Below are 17477 nucleotides of genomic sequence, written 5' to 3' on the forward strand. Positions count from 1 at the left end.
ATTTAATTTCACTCAAATACTTGTTATCCATTGAAAGCTTTATTCCATTCATCCACTAGACCTCCGGACCAGAGTCTGCTCCTTCTCTAAATTTCTTTTGGTTTTTACATGCTTTTTTGTTTTATTTTGTTTGTTTTTGATTTTTTAACATCAAAATTTATTATATTTTGTAACATTAACATTTATAAAAGCAATGTAATTTCAATTACTTTCAAATAATTGTTGCCTTGTTGGCTTAGAATTGGGATTGTGAGAGTAATGTAATTTCACTCAAATACGTGTCATCCTTCGAAAGCTTTATTCCATTTGATGATGTCGAAAATATCACCAGTAAGCCACACGGTCCTCGCGCGCTCCAAACAGTACCTGCACAGCAAAAAGAAAGGACCTGGCAGAGAGCACCAGTGTGATGCTGGCCAAATACCCTCCGAAGGTCAAGTCAGAACTATTCTCACAACTCTAGAGTGTTAGAGAGGGTAAATTATGCGTACCTTGGTTCATGAGCGTGCTTGGGTTTTTATAGTAGTAGGGGTTGACCCCTTTTCCTTGGAGTAAAAGTCTTTTCCTTATAAGAGTCTTCTTGAGCGTATTTTGCGGGATCTTTTCCATATAGGAATCCCTCTTAGGTTTCTCAAAACGTGGAGGACAAGTCATTTCCTTATACACGCAAACGTGGTTAGCAAGCATTTTTTGACTAGTGTCGTTAGCTTACATTATGCCTTCAGTCTTCATCCCGTCAACTTCAGAATCCCTTCAGCTTTATGATCCCGTCAGCCTTTGGATGCCTTTGGTGCCTCTCCCTACAACTCTCGCCCGTCGTCAGTCATTAAATAGGGGCTGACGACTCAGTAGATCCCATCACCTATAAACCGTCGGCTTATCTTTTGTGATCAATCTCTTTTATCCTTATCACCATTCATCCACTAGACCTCCAGACTAGAGAGTCTGCACCTTCTCTAAATTCCTTTTGCTTTTTACATGCTTTTTTTTTGTTTTATTTTGTTTGTTTTTGATTTTTTAACAACAAAATTTATTATATTTTGTAACATTAACATTTATAAAAGCAATGTAATTTCAATTACTTTCAAATAATTGTTGGCTTAGAATTGGGATTGTGAGAGTAATGTAATTTCACTCAAACACGTGTCATCCATCGAAAGCTTTATTCCATTCATCCACTAGACCTCCGGACTAGAGTCTGCACCTTCTCTAAATTCCTTTTGGTTTTTACATGCTTTTTTGTTTTGTTTGTTTTTGTTTTTATTTGCTTTTTTTTTAATAAAAAATTAATTATATTTTGTAACATTAGCATTTATAAAAGTAATGTAATTTCAAATTTTCAATTACTTTCAAATAATTGTTGGCTTAGAATTGGGATTGTGAAAATAATGTAATTTCAATTACAACTTAATTGTAACATTTAATATTTATAAAAAAAAAAAATTATAAAACTTGTGTGTCCCTAAAAAATTACTCTTAATTTAATAGGGCAACATGTATATTTCATTTCAATCAAGTTAATTACTCTGAATTTTAGGCGGGGTGGGGGATGGTACTTTATGATTTTATCTTTTCTTCCTAGCTTTCTTTGTCATTAAATCTTGTCACCCTTTTTCTTTTTTGTTTTTTGGGAATCTTGTCAACTTCATTCTATATGGCAATGACATGTTCCAAAACAATGGAGATGATGACCGTCGTATATCACTTACACGTGTAATTGGGGAGTATTAGTAAAGACAGTAAAGACTTTGTTGTACATGTTATATAACATTTTTTTGATACAATGTTATATAACATTTAAGTCAAAAATTGTGCAATACATTATATTTTTCAATTAAATTTAAATATATGGTTTTACTGACCAAGGGAAAGACAAACAATATTTTCTTTTCTAAATGTAATGTAGCTACATATTATCAATTTTTTTTATTAATCTCAATATATCTTGTGACTTTTATACTCATAACTACACTTTCAATATTTTCAATATGAACTAGTTCCTATAAAAAGAAAAAAAGAAAAAAAAAGAATTAGCTAGTTATTAGGAAGTTAGGAACCCTAATCTATTGTCAAGGTTTGGGATATATGTACAAAGAAGAAGAGTTTCAATAATATGAACTAGTTATTAGGAACATACGGGTTAGTTATAGGAACCCTAATCTATGGGCAAGGCTTGGGATATGTACAAAGAAGAAGAGGATGCACAGGATAACCATTTTTTTTTTAATAATGATGGGAATCAGTACTGTCATTACCTTGGAGTACTGAATTCTTATAGCAATTACCCAATTCAGAAAGCCACGCCAAAGTTGGTTACTTGAAATTATAAAGGCATGAAGAAATTTAAGCAAAAGGAAAGAAGAATATGTTGAATGAACTTAAGTCGACGTACTGCTTCAATTAGTGGGCTATGCCTTTTCTTTTCTTAGAAATAAATTCTGTTTACTTTGAACCAAATGCTTCCTTAGTTGATTGCGCAACTGAAAAATTCACTCCAATGTTATTTATTGAAGTTAAACGTGTATTATTCTTAGAAGAAATCGAAGAATATGTTGAATCAGCCATTAGTATTATCTTCTCAAAAAAAAATAATAATAAAATAAAATAAAAATAAAAGGGAAAAAGAAAAGAGAAATACTATTAGTAAGGTCTTACCACATAACCCTCAAGGCATCTGCATGAAAGAATTTATAATGCTAAGATCAATGTAAAATAAAATTTTAAATGTAAAAGTTATATTACACTAAAAAAGTCCTAGATTTTCCATCTAAGAAATTAATCAAATACTATAAGGCATATAAGAATATTTCCACGATGGCCTATTATATATTTTTTTTAATAATAGGAATGGCCTATATTACATTCTAAATGTACAAAATGAAAAAGAAAAAAATTATGAGCCAAACTTTATATATCTAGGTTGCAAATTTTTCCCCCATTTTGGCCATGTGTTCACATATATGAACAAGTAAATAATATAATACATGTTAAACTTAAATAGAGTCCAACCGTGGAACTAATATATAATGTACATTTTAAAAGCAATCATTAATATATATATATATATATATATTTATATATCAAAGGAGTTTTTTTTTTTTTTTTGATGGGCCGGTAATTCAAAGGAGTTAGCTCAATCGATAAAGTCTATTGTCATCGAATAACTATACCATATTAATTAACATATAGGTTCAGTGCTTGTTGGATCTTAAGGGTTGCCAAGTGGTTGTAGTCTCCGTAGATTAAGTGGTTTAGAGTGTTTAAACTTTAGATGCATGATATGCTAATTACTCACATAGCAATACCACTAGGGATTTTTATTTGATTGAGGCCATAGTTATTAAATCCAGCCGGACATTTAATCCAGTCTATGAGCCAAATTATTGCATCATTAGTTTAGCTAATGGGTCATCGGTCAAATCATATAGTCAAATAATTTTTTTCAAAATAAATAAATTTGAGAAATCATAACGTAAATATTTTTTAAAAAGGCATTTGCCTAAATTAAACTGGCCATTATAAATTAAAATTAAGGTTTCACAATAATAAAGTAGTCTTCTAATAGGATGAGAGTCTTGGAGATAGGCAAATGGACAAATAAGTGCTTTTTTTAAATATAAAAAATAGGTTCTCTCTTCTTTAAGTTACTATATTATAACACATTAAACAGCGCAAAAGTCAATAAGTGGATTTATAGATGTAATTTCACAAATTTTGTAAACTTAACCGGGTGATAAAACCCATCCGAGTTACATGGGTTACCTAGTCGAGTCGGTTATGTTAATAACTACTCTTGGGGGGAGGGGGTAGTTAACTTCAAAAGTTGAATAATCATAACCATATATACTTTGGGTTTGGCTTATTTCTAGTACTTTTTAAAAATGAATCTCATTTTGTTTTAAGGAGAGACTGTCACATCACATATTAACTAAATAAAATGTGGAGATTGAAATCCGCTTCCACTTGTCATTGTATATTTAAAACAAAATGACATATCTAATTTAAAAAGTACAAGAAGTAAGTTAAACCCAAATACTTTTATTGGACAGAAAAAAATGAGTACTCTTGCAGCAATCTGTCCCGAAGAAAGGGGAAAATATCTATAGTTATTTACGAAAGAAACATTATTCTAGGGTTTTTAATTTATGTTGTCCCATCCCATTTAGAGCCAAACACAAGTAATATAAGTAGATAACAAGCACCTTGTCCTCCATTTAATTAAAAAGACGTTCCCTTATTGAGAAGATATTTGTTTGCCTTTTTATTTATTTATTTATTTTATGTGGATGCATTGTTAGCCTTTTTTTAATATGAGAAAGTATGTGCATATAGAGAAAGCACCTTAAAAAGCCGAATTCCGATTTGCCCAAAGATATGATATTATAGTGGGGAAAAAGGTGTTTTTTGAACTATAGTGGGGAAAAAGTTGTATATATATATTCTCTATTCCCACCACAACCAATAAGCCAAAGACATGTTGAATTCAGCTACACAAAATGTTTTCAGAGGGATATCTTAGAACAAACCCAGCAAATTATAACCTCTATAGTGGCATCTTTCCACATTCTTGAAAATAGACATTTAAATTTGCATACAACACATGTCCTTTCTGTATACATAATACACACATAGACAAAAACCCTTTAATTTATGGATATATATTTTTTTTTTTTTATAAAAATTTTATAGATTCTTTTAAGCCTCTAATCCATGCTATTGAAGTCTCTTTCCTCATTGTGCCTATAAAAACACCCCCTCATAACCACACTTCCATTGCACCAACATTAACACAAAGTACTTCACTCTCTCCCTAAGTTAGCCATTTTTTTTTCCTAATGTCGAGGCTCATAGAAACACTCAGTGTGGGGAGAGTAGTGGGAGAGGTGGTAGACATTTTCACTCCAAGTATTAGACTGAATGTAATTTACAACTCTAACAAGCAAGTTGCCAATGGCCACGAGTTCAAGCCTTCTGTCATTATTTCTAAACCACGCGTAGAGATTGGTGGGGATGACATGAGGACTGCTTATACACTGGTGAGTTTTTTTTATTCTTGAAGATAAATATAACTTGGTCATTAATCATGTTGTATTACAATATATTTTTCAGCTATTACGTATAACTAATGCTACAAATACTGTGTGAACTTTTTTTTTCTTGAAGATTATGACAGACCCAGATGCTCCAAGTCCTAGTGATCCATCTTTAAGAGAACACCTCCACTGGTTTGTATCATCAAGCTCTAGCTTTTTTTCTTTTTGTACACATTGCATTCAAGACTTTTCGCAAAATTTTTGACTTCAGATATATCTTTGATCAGGATGGTCACAGATATTCCTGGTACAACTGATGCTTCCTTTGGTGAGTTTATATATTACTAAACACATTGCGTGTTGTCATTACTGTATACTTAAAATGTGTCAATAAGTGATATTACTCTAAATACAATAAGTTATATAAGTAATTGTAGTAAAATCTAATACTATTAAAAAAAAAAGGTTTGTGTCATCGATTGTTGAAGGGTTATTGCTTAAAAATTAATGACTTTCACTTTATTGGTTTATTGTTTAAACAGGGAAAGAGATTGTGAGCTATGAGACTCCCAAACCGGTGGTTGGCATCCATAGGTACGTGTTCATCTTGTTCAAGCAGACAGGAAGAAAAACAGTGACGCCTCCAACTACAAGAGACTATTTCAACACAAGAAGATTCTCAGCAGAGAATGGTTTGGGACTGCCAGTGGCTGCAGTGTACTTCAATGCACAGAGAGAAACTGCTGCAAGAAGACGATGATTCAAGGAAAAGGAATAGACTGACCATAATCAATGGGAGAAAATAAAAGGTTGTTTTTTATTTCATTTTATCAGTATGGGTGTATTATTAGGTTATCAGACTATGGTGTAAATTTGGTAGGTATTGGTGCTCCTCCCTTCTTCTTCTTTTTTGGTTTAAGATGTATTGTATTTGCATTCCGAAAAACATAGGTACTGTATTTGATAAAAGTTATCATTTTCATAGTTTTTATATACCCACATCTTGATTATCAAAAAAAAAACCCCACGTCTTATTCGCAATTTTTGTCTATTATTGATTGTGATAGGGATACATGCTAACATAACAAATTTTGATTGAAAAAACTTCATTTTTATATGAATTTATTATCGGTAGATATTTATTAGCACCAATTAAACTATGGTCCATTTAGAGACACTTTCAAATCTATGCTCATTTTCATATCATGTTTAAGTATTAACTTCTAATTGGAACACAATACCTATATATGGGACTATAACAAATACTCGATAAAAAAGTAAATTTGAATATACTAATCATAAGTTAGCAATTAAATATGTTGTGAATTTAGATGTGAACTTGTATGTAACCAGAATTTTTCATTAATATGTGTCACTTTGACAAATAAAAAAAATTGTAATTAGTTTAAAGTATCCTTAATTAACAATGAAGTTTTGAAGTATATAAAAATAAAATTTTAAAAAAAAAAACCAAAAAAAAAAAAGTCTTATTATTGGTCCTTGGTGTCCTAGGTGTTCTCTCAGTTGGACAGGAAAACTGTTGTTTTGGACTTGTTCAGTTTTACTGCTAGGTTTCAGAAGTTTCTGGGTCCTACAACTTTTTAGGTTTCTTTAAGGATCTAGTTGATGATAAGATTGAATGTATCATCAGAGCTAGCCATGTGTTCCCAGCTAGTGCGTAGGTGAAGAAGCAATTAGCAATGGGATGTGTTCCTAGATTGTGATGGGTCCTCCTATTTTTTGGTGAATGCCTAAAACGTGTCACCCTTATGGGTAAGGTGCCACCTATTTTGCAATTAGAATATTATTTCTCCTCTACTTTGTTTTTCTTTTGACTCTAGTTTTTTACCATGAAAAATCATTACTTTTCTTTGACATGAAGGTGAATTGCCTGATGGTGATTATCACTCGTCTATCACAAAGGTTATTATAATAAAGTTTTTAGAATTATTCCTCGCATATTATAAAGGAAAGCTTGCATTATTTGCCAATTGCCACCGTTAAATTGGAGGTGAGCAAAATATTTAAAACAAATCTATTTCCTATTTGTTTGATCAGTCAATAACAGACTATTAATTATATCAAATATACATATAGACAATTAATTTGTAGCTTGCATTCGTAGCGAGCTATTAATGAGTATGATTTGTTGTCAAGATAATTAATACATTTGTAAGTATGAGACTTGGGTATTTCCATAATATGATCCTTGAGATGAGGATTAGGTTTTTTTTATTTTTTTTTTATTTTATTTTTTTTCTGGGTGTGTGAGAAGAAAGATGAGAATTTCTTAGTTTTATCATTACATATTACTTCAATAAGTCTGTGATAAAAATTATTATCTAATTCATAAACTTTTTTTTTGGGGCTTGAATAATTGAAAATCTTATAGACTAAACCAGCCTAACAAAAGAATGGAAGGGTCTAGGCCCATCTCCTCCTAGCGCTTGGATAACTGGCCTAATCCAATTACAAAAGCAAAGCATTATTGCTCACTACGACCTTATCTTCACAGTAGTTTGCATCGAAATTGCATTTCACCTAGGCTGCTAGGGACAGCAACCATTTCGGTTGCTTCTTTTGAAACCCAATTCGTTCCATGCTATCTTATGATCTTTGAAAGGCCTAGCCACTTGGGTTCTTAACTCCCTTTCTAATTGAGCTCCTAATCATCCATAATTGATTTTTATGCGCATCTAATGATTTTTGAACCCACAACCTCACCCTCCACATAAAACTTATAAGCGAAGTACAGGCCAGTTGAGCTGGCACATAAGGTTGAAACATAAATTTGGAAATTGTTCACTAGCTCATCTATAATGCCTAAGGCCTTCTTTGGGTCAATGAGGATCTTGACCAGAGTTGCAAATGAATGGTCATAGACATTGATTTTCTTAAAGCTAGGGACCACAGTTGCAAATGAATGGTCATAGAGCTAGGGACCACAGTAGCACCGCCCAGAGACATTTCAAAAATTGGTGCTTCATAGATTCCTCACCGTTGCTGAGAGAACATTCTGTTTAGTACTTCCTTCTGGCTAAAGAAGCCATGATTCATTTATAGAATCATAAAAAAAAAAAAAAAAAAAAATCAGACAGTTTAACAAGGACAAAGCACCTATTTCTACCATAAAAACGTAAAATTAGAGCGTGTTCCTTCTTACATTCTAGATGACAGTAAATAAATCTGTAACAATCTAAAAAACAACAATTTTTCCAGAACGTTGGGCTACTTATTATGTGCACTTCACTGGATTTTAAACCAGAAACATGCCCTATAATTTGACCCCAAAGGAGCCTAATCCAGACAGGCAACGCAACTTATTTTCTTGCTTAACAGAATCGAAAGTATGACAAGAATATTCTACAAAACTCTATATTTAGGATCATTAGCATACAAGATCCGTGGTAAATTTTTTTTTGGAAAGAAAATATTCCTGTTCCCTTTTGACATTCACTTACAATCAATTACAATCCCAACATTAAAAATTTTACAACCCTCTCTCTAAATATCTTAAAAAACAATCCAGAATGCCATCAAAATACGATGATGCAAGACCCATATCTGTCGCCATGTAGCCGCCAAGCAAATACCGATGATGCAAGACCCATATCTGTCGCCATGTAGCCGCCAAACAAATACCAGAAGCTAACATGGATTTGTGTGTATTCATTTTTGTGACAGTTGAGATCAGACACAACCCTGGACTGCACTGCTATTAATAAAATATCTATCCAGGTGGACAGAAGAATAGACCATCCACTAATGTTGTCAAGCATTTATTTCAGAGTTGCATTGATGCTCTCTGCTGCAGCTTCTTCTGCCCCAAAACATGCTTGAACAACTGGTTCTCTCCAGTCTTGGCCCTTCCATCTTCTCATGATCCACTGATGTTGATTGTGAGCGTTGAGGTGATTCATCTTGCGTTTCTACCTCCCGAGGTTCAAATGATGGGCATGGACCATCATTGCAGGTGCACAAAGGCATGGCAACAGAAGGAAATGGGCTACAAGTGACTGGACAGAATAGTTCTGAAGAAACAGAAGCCACACGATTCTTTCGGATCTCTGGTGTATGAGCAGGAGATTGATGGTCAGGATCACGAGGGTGAAGCATGCATGGGGTACAAAGTCCAAGGGAGATATGTATCTTATTTTCTTTGGACAGAGAACCAGGCAATTTGACAAAAGAGATAATTCCATGTCTACATAGAGGGCATGGAATGGACCCAGGTGGGCCCACCAATTCAGAAGGAATGTTGCTTGTTGAACAAAGATAGAGAGCACATTTTACGCAAAGCTCATGCCCACACCCTGAAATCACAAATACATCAATAGATAAGTGGAAGTGTTTCACCAAGTAATTGGAAGAATTACCCACCAAAAATAGAAAAATGTTATGCGCATGTTGTTTAGTAATGACTTTATGGATGAAAAAACTATACAGTAAATTTTCAATGTTTCAACAATTAATCATAAAACAGTTTCAGATGATCATATATAGAGGAAAATTTACTTAGCACTTCTCTCAACCATGAATGATGCTGATGGCAGGAGAAGGTACACTGACCAATGTGGCCATAAGCTTTTCATAGGAATTGATAGCTTCATGCTCACTTTGGTGGCCAAGAGTAAAAGGCAACCCCATCCTCCCTTCCTCCATTCTCTCTCTCACTTAAAAAAAAAAAAAAGAATTTTACAACTGCATGCGGTTAATTGAATCTCAGTTGTTCCTCCTTCCCATCACCCAAACCTCAAAAACAGAGGAAAGGATAACAACAAGTCTAGCTTTCACATCAAAGGGAACAACAATGGAAGTTATACAACTGCATGGTTGATTAAATCTCGGTTGTTCCTCCTTCCCATCACCCAAACCTCAAAAACAGATGAAAGGATAATGACAAGTCTAGCTTTCACATTAAAGGAAATGACAAATGGAAGTTATTTATTTGATGAGAGTAAGAAAAACCACATGGACCTAGGAGGCAGCAAGCATCACACAACAAGATCCCTCAAATATGTACCCCGGTTGATTCAAGCAAGCATATAAGTACAAAGAATTAACAACTTCAAGAACATTACAATGGGAAGTCAACCATGTCAAAACAGTTGTAGGCCAGTGTGACAGTTTCAATCAGAAAATGCTCACATTGATGGCAGCAGTAAGTTGGTATTATTTTATGATTTTTCTGCTAAAAAAACTAAGCAAATTCAAGAAAAGCTCGTTGGTGAATGTATTTTAAGAACTACAGTAATTGTTTGAACCTTTTCTACCATCCAACTCTAGTCTGGTGCAACATAAAAAGTGTGGTTCCATCAGAACACAGTCAAGGGTACTTCACGCACAGTTCTAACATTAAGCATCTAAAACCATGTATACTCAACTAAGCCATGGGTCTGTAGTCCCAACTAATGGGTGTCAGCTAATGAACCATTTTTCTCTGGCCATCTCCTTTGACAAGTTCTTGCTGCTTCAACCACATCGTTTTTCCCACCCTTTTCCCTTATGCTCCTTGAACAACTCAACTAACCCTTCTCATAGGTCCACTTACAAATCTTTTGTTACATGACTGAACTAACTTAGACAACTCTTTTTTTTATAGGTAATAAAAAATTTTATTAAGAAATTCAAAAAGTGCACTGGCAGTATACTATCAACTCAACAAGCTAAGATCTCAAGTTGCAAAAATCAATAAGGTTGGATAAACTAGAGGAAAACATCCCAGAAGCTGTCATCCATTCTAGGAGGGACTTCATAAATAGTCCTTTTAGTTCCAATAAGCTCCATTCACACCCTTCAAAGCTTCTTGCATTTCTTCTGATCCGAATACACCACATCAAGCAAGGTAGCCTTCCTGATTTCAATACTCTGATGCCGCCCAAAGTGACCTTGCCAACAATGTAGTAAATCAAATACCCTTCTTGGCATCACCCATTGGATTCCAAAAAGGGTGAAATCCATATCCCAGAATTCTCTAGATAACTCTGCCTCGTCTTTTTCCACATATTGTCACTTGGGGCTTGTATGTGGGTGTGTTGAGGTTTATGTTCTGTAAATGCAGAGTATTCTGTCATGTTTAATTTAGTTATATGCCTTTTGTTAACTCAATATGTTAGTTAACTTTGTAATGTTGTGTTTAGTTGTGTGGCTGAAAGTTATCCATATGTAAGCTTCCTATTTCTATTGGACGAACTCCTGTGTATAGAAACTTTACTGTAGTGCTGGAGTGAAGAAGAAGAAAAATCTGCTCTGTTTTTAGTTCATTTGCTTCCCCTACCAATCTCAACACCTATGTCTCAACTATATTTATTTTAACAGCATTTTTTTTTTTTCAATTACATCATCCATCTAAAGTCGTATCATTTGTGAGATCTTACGTAATCAGATTTAAACCCCAATACATCGGTGCAGTGACTCAAGTTCTATGACTAGTAAACTGAAGCTACTGTTTGCTTCACTATTTTGAACATGTATAGCTTATCAATAAGATTTACAAATTACCACCATAAAAACTCAAGCTGCATATATACAGCTCTCTTGATGAGTTCAGGTTTACAGTATAAAATACAACAATGAATGCCAGTGCCTACTCATATGTAGTTCACATTGTGTTCTGTATATTCCAAACTCATGCATTGTCTACCTGTATTGATGTCTAACGGACTTTCATATTGATCTCTATATTACGAACTCATCCATGAATGAGAAACCATTAAGTCAATCAATTAGTAACAATCAGCTAGTCAAGGTTAGCTAAAAAAATCCCTAAAATTCACCATGGTATCTAAAGAAATAGTAGTGATAACATTATTCTAAATCCCTATCCTTATCCATCATAATTTATCCTCAAAGTAACCACAGAGGGCTTTGACTCCAAGCAAAAGAACCAAAAAGACCAGGGTGAAACCTCTAAAATTCTTAACAAAAGGATGCTTAGATCAATGGCTACTAAAATTTTAACTTTATAACCTTAATTATCTTCTGGCTACAAATTAATCAAAAGAAGAAGAACGAATCATATAACAGTATCAGGAAAACAAAAGGAAAAAAAAGGAAGACTGGAGATATAAAAATATCTACTTATCCACACACACGCATGGAAGACTGCAAAAGAAAGGAAACAGACCTTCAGCAGCTACAGAACAAGCTCTCTCCAAGCAGACGGCACAGACATCAGTGTCATCAGAGGAGGTTGTTGAAGACTGCAATCCACACTCTCTGCAGAGGATTTCACAAGGATCATCTTAGTTTTATTATTATTAAATAAGTTTTACACCATTGCAATATCAGGGTCTACACAGAGCAGCCTGCTTTGTCAAGTATGTATATGAAAGAACAGACATGGTCTAGAATCTAGATCATTAATCCCTCTCCTGATCTCCAAAAAGAGATACAAAAAAGGAAAACCAATTTTCTAAAAGAAAGTATAAGCACATGTTAGAGATTATAAGCTTAAGTAAGCCAATTTATGGACTTGAACTAAGTTAAGCTTCCTTGACCTTTTTCTTTCTATTTCTTTATATAAAAAACTGTAAACAACTTGAGCAGGGAGAGGGAGAATTCCTAGCTTCGATTAAACTGCAAAAACAACATGCATTTAGTGCTGCTAGCAGACAATGTAATTCATATCTGCTAACAAAGGAAACCACATGGTTTTGCAGTCTTCCACGATTCAAAGTCTAGTAACATCTCTGCTAGCCTAGCAAACACATTACCAGAAAAAAAAGAAAAAAAGAACAAGATTCCACCTAGTGGCAGAAACCAGTAAGAGTGTCAAACCTCACCGGGGAGAAAGTCTTTAATTCATCACAAGGAGAAGCATTTCTTTTGAAGAAACTCAAATCCTTAAATATCAGCAAAATCCTCTAAAAGAAGTTAACCATGATGACTACCTACCATCATATGACCTAAACAATAGGCACAAGCGGCATGAACTCCATCTTAAATATTCTTGATTCCCTTATCTTTTGTATGTAATTATTTGATTATGCGATTTTCACCAGTATGTTATCTACACATCTTGTGTGCATAAAGTATGTAATTCATTTAAATAAAATCTTATTACTTATTTATAAAAAAAAATGACTCCTTTAAACAAAATATAACAAAACACTTCTTTCAAAGTCATAAGATGCATCTGTAGGCATAGTTATTGTAATATTACCTTGCTATGTTAAGTACACTCAAAAGAGGCAAGGATAGGTAATTAGAAGAAGGGAATGTTGGTACTATCAAGTCAGAATTGGGTGCTAGCAGTGGTTCAAGCCAATGACGCCCCCACATCCTAGCAACATCAACAGGAAGCCACCTGAAAGAATAGAAAATTTTCCTTCATTCATGTCGTATAGTAACTAATAGCAAGAGTGAACACCAGAACCCAACTCAAATATTTTACCCATTGCAGTTCAAGTTCATCCTACAGCCACCTCTAGCAAGGAGGATCTGAAGAAGAAGAAGAAAGAACATCATTTCAAATTAAAAAGAGATCACATATATGTTTAAAAACCATGAAGGCCCATATAAGTATAACTTGCCTGACAACATTTCAAATTACCCCCACAAGCAGCATAGTGTAATGGAGTGCTTCCAGCTCCTGCAAAGATGTACTTCTACTTTAGTTTGATGCATGATCAAGAGGCATGAATATACCAAACATATGCACAGAGCATACCTATCAAATCCATGGACGTTCCATAATGAAATGTCACGGCTGAAACATTTGCATGAAGGTCAAGTAGGAGTTGTACACAATCAAAATACCCATTCAATGCAGCCATGTGAAGAGCAGTAATACCAGCATCAGCTGCCTTATTGACAAACTTGGACAGCGCACTGCACTGGAAGAAAATAAATAAATAGCAAAATAAAAGGTACAGATGGAATGACTTTGTAACATCTATAATCACCCTATCAGGGAAAAAAAATATATCTGGTGATGGCTTGTCCAATGAGAAAAAGAAAATGTGAATTTCAAAATGTCCATGTTATAATTCTTCTAACAAAAATTTAAGCCAGACTATCAGGCCATTTTTCATTAATGTTCTGATTATTTAAAGGATAGCCTTCTATTGCTAACAAAGCATTTAAACATTCTAAATATTTACGAACAGTATGAACCCATTTTATCACCATTTGCAAGTTTGAACACCGTCAATATCTACATATTTAATTTATCAGTTCAAGCCCCACACCTTTGGTCATATTTGTTCTTTACATTTGTGCCATCACCCCCATCACCATCTGTCTGTGCATGTATGGCATCATAAGGAGCACTTGGAACAAAGTCAGCCACAACGAGTCTAATACATCTTGCGTGCCCACTTACAGCCGCAAAATGGAGAGCTGTCCTCCCACTGAGATAATCTGCCCTTGTAACCTGTAATAAGTACATAAAAGAAAAACAGGTCATATTCAAGTCACCCTAGAAAAATGCCTTCAAATATAAGAAGAAAAGAAAAACATTTCAAGGATAAAACCATTCAAATCCGACCATGAAGCTTAGGACTATACTAGGAGATTAATGAAAAAGAATAATTTTGAAATCACAAAAGAAAGTTGAAGATACAAAAATAAGTACATAAAAGTAGAACTCACATTGCATCTGAAGAGAAGAAGAGTCTGCACAACTTCCCAGTGCCCATATCTACACGCTTGCATCAACGCCGTCTTCAAATTCAAATGCATATAAAGAATCACATCAACAAAATCAGTGGTCATCTTAGTTTAGATTAAAGGGGTTTCTACAATTTTGTGCTTAATTGATCAAGAAGCAAGCATTTCATAGCAAGACCCACCCATTATCAATCAAATTGAACACAGATCCATTAACATGTTGCTTATTAAAAAGCATACTCAACTCAAGCTAGCTTTAAAATAGCAGCGTTTGCTTGGACACAAACAATGTTATCTAATCCTAATTAAGGAAAGAAAAAATCCACACCCATGTCCCAAACTGAGCTCAAAATCAACACCCAAACCCGAAAATGCCAAATGAAATAGTATCTAAAACACAACAAACAGCAAAAATAAAGAAAACCCAGATGAGAAAACAAGGAAATCTCGTACCTGGCCACAGTAATTCCTTGAATTCACATCAGCTCCATTCTCAAGCAACAACACCACAATCTAAACACACCCAAAAGAACACAAATTAAGATAATGATAAAGAAAAAAACGACAAGTGAGGTATAAAAAAAAGGGGTAAATAGAGAGAAAAAGGACCTCGTTGTGGCCCTTAGCAGCAGCGAAATGAAGAGGGGAATTAAGGCCACCAAAGGTGGAGTACTTAGCGAGACATGGGTTACAATCCAATAGCATTTTGGCCTCGATCAAATCGCCATCTCTTGCTGCTGATACTAGCCTCTCACCTGAAGCTGAACACCCAAATGAATTGCCCATTGCCCTCCCTCTCTCTCTCTCTCTCTCTCTCTTGCTCTCTCTCTCTCTGTCTCTCTTGCTCTTTGATTTTGTGTCTGTGTTTTTGAGTGTTTGTATGGGAAGCAATATATATTAGGTCAACTGTCGTACAACAAATTCAAAGACAATATTATTAAACAATAATGATTAATAATAAGATAGGAAAATACAAAAGCAACCCAAAAAAAAAAAAACACAGGTTATTGAATCATTGATTTCGGAGCCTGTCCAGGATGAGAGGCTAGAGATGATGACGTGGAAAGTCCTCTCTCTCTCTCTCTCTCTCTCAAAATCTGTATGTGAGAGTTTTTGCAATTTGTGTTTACAGTGCTTTTGGGATCTCTGCTGTAGTAGTTGTTGTGGTGTTTGAGGCAAACACAAAGAAAGGGAAAGGTGGTGGCAAACAAGGAAAGTAGTAAAAGATGAGAGAAGCATAAATGAAGGCCAAAAGTAAAAATGAGCAATGTACAATGTTGTATGCACATATTATTTTGCTATATTTTTATAAACGGTTGATATGATAATTTTTTATTGGTTTTGATTTGGATTTACTATTAACATTGCATTTTTATTTACCGGTAACCTTATAGAAATTTATAAAATAGTTTATGATTTTAACATTTTCCAAAAATAAAAAAAGGAGTAAAGGGTGGAGATGTGTACATTTTTATTCTTTTCTGTGTCCTCACATAAATAACTGAGTTATTTTTATTATACACTAATTAAAATATATTATATCAACTGCTATGAGACCTGTCATGATCTTAATGGATTTGAATGACATGTTGTAAATAGTTTATGGAGTTTCCAAAACTTCTCACTCTAGAAATTATTCACTCTTGCGAGAGGAGTCATTCATACTATCAATAGGAGGCATTGGCCTTACCTTAAGTCCAGCGTAAGGCTACACCTCTTGTGAGAGATTGAATAATTCTTTCTGTAGAAGTGAATAATTTGTTGTCTCATGAATAAGAAGTCACCAAAAAAAAAAAAAAAAAACCTAAAATAAACTGTTGTAAAACTTGTTACCTCCAAATGCATTTGGCAAGTGTGTAGAAAAAAGCAAAAAAAATTTGGGGGGTATTTTTAAGCTTATTTGGACAAATTCCCAGGAAAAACTCCCCCTTTCCTTTTAAGAGTATCTATATATAACAAGTAAACAATTAGTCATTCATCGGTCATAAATTGTTGGGTCTCTATTCTATTTTGAAATGTCTCAAATGAAGTTATCTTTCCAAAATTAAGCTCATTTGGACAAATTCCCTATTAGGAAAAACTCCCCCTTCCTTTTTAGGAGTATCTATTTTTAACAAATAAACAATTAATAATTCATCGGTCCCAAATTGTTAGGTCTCTATTTCATTTTGGGATGTCCCAAAATGAAGTTATCTTTCCAAAATTAATAAATGAAATTTCTATCTTACTCATTAATTTATTTTAAAAGTCAATGTTATTTTTTCTCTCTATAGTTTAAATAAAAAAAGGGTAAATTTGAAATTTTTTACATTTTTAACTTATAGACAATACATTAAATGATGTTCCTTAAAAAATTTGGATTTTCTAAACACGACCAACAATTTAAAACCGAGGGAATAATAAATTACATGTGGCACAAAAAAAACCTTTAGCGTTTCTTTTTTCTCTAATATATGTTTTGTTAGGATAAGTATTCTAGGATCATATCCATTGATTAATTTATGGTTATTTTTGGCATGTAATCCTCTTTTTTATTTATTTTTGAGATAGTGGCATGTAATCCAATTGAGAGTGAGATTTGAAGTAGACGTGGGCACATACAAATTCGTAATATTATTATTAATTTATCATTTACAGGAATTTGACAAAGACATGTTGAGTGGTTACTCAATAATTGTTTTTAAATAAATAGTATATGGATTTTTTTCATTCAATATCACACGTAATACCGCATTGACAGATTGCCTAACAAACCCACTAATAAATATAACTACCATTAAAATTTAAAACCTTACGTGTACTGTGTTTTTCTTCTACGATTATTTTTATGTT

General features: G+C 33.7%; 2 protein-coding genes across 2 annotated transcripts; one reads left to right on the forward strand and one right to left on the reverse strand.

Annotated features, from left to right (window-relative positions):
* Nucleotides 1–4835: 4835 nt before the first annotated feature.
* On the forward strand, nucleotides 4836–5793 carry LOC115958941 (CEN-like protein 1). The gene is made up of 4 exons (XM_031077216.1): nucleotides 4836–5036; nucleotides 5164–5225; nucleotides 5321–5361; nucleotides 5576–5793. The coding sequence occupies exons 1-4, from the start codon at nucleotides 4836–4838 to the stop codon at nucleotides 5791–5793; spliced, it is 522 nt and encodes a 173-aa protein (XP_030933076.1).
* A 2549-nt stretch (nucleotides 5794–8342) lies between these two features.
* On the reverse strand, nucleotides 8343–15886 carry LOC115959875 (E3 ubiquitin-protein ligase XBAT33). Its single transcript, XM_031078515.1, has 10 exons — nucleotides 15255–15886; nucleotides 15099–15158; nucleotides 14628–14699; nucleotides 14225–14409; nucleotides 13705–13865; nucleotides 13568–13626; nucleotides 13429–13475; nucleotides 13198–13341; nucleotides 12160–12251; nucleotides 8343–9346 (listed from the first exon to the last, which is right to left on the reverse strand). Exons 1-10 carry the CDS (start codon nucleotides 15429–15431, stop codon nucleotides 8805–8807), a joined length of 1539 nt encoding a protein of 512 aa, XP_030934375.1. The 5' UTR covers nucleotides 15432–15886; the 3' UTR covers nucleotides 8343–8804.
* Nucleotides 15887–17477: the final 1591 nt, after the last annotated feature.

The sequence above is a fragment of the Quercus lobata genome, chromosome 9, assembly GCF_001633185.2.
Source record: "Quercus lobata isolate SW786 chromosome 9, ValleyOak3.0 Primary Assembly, whole genome shotgun sequence".
Taxonomy (NCBI): Eukaryota; Viridiplantae; Streptophyta; class Magnoliopsida; order Fagales; family Fagaceae; genus Quercus; species Quercus lobata.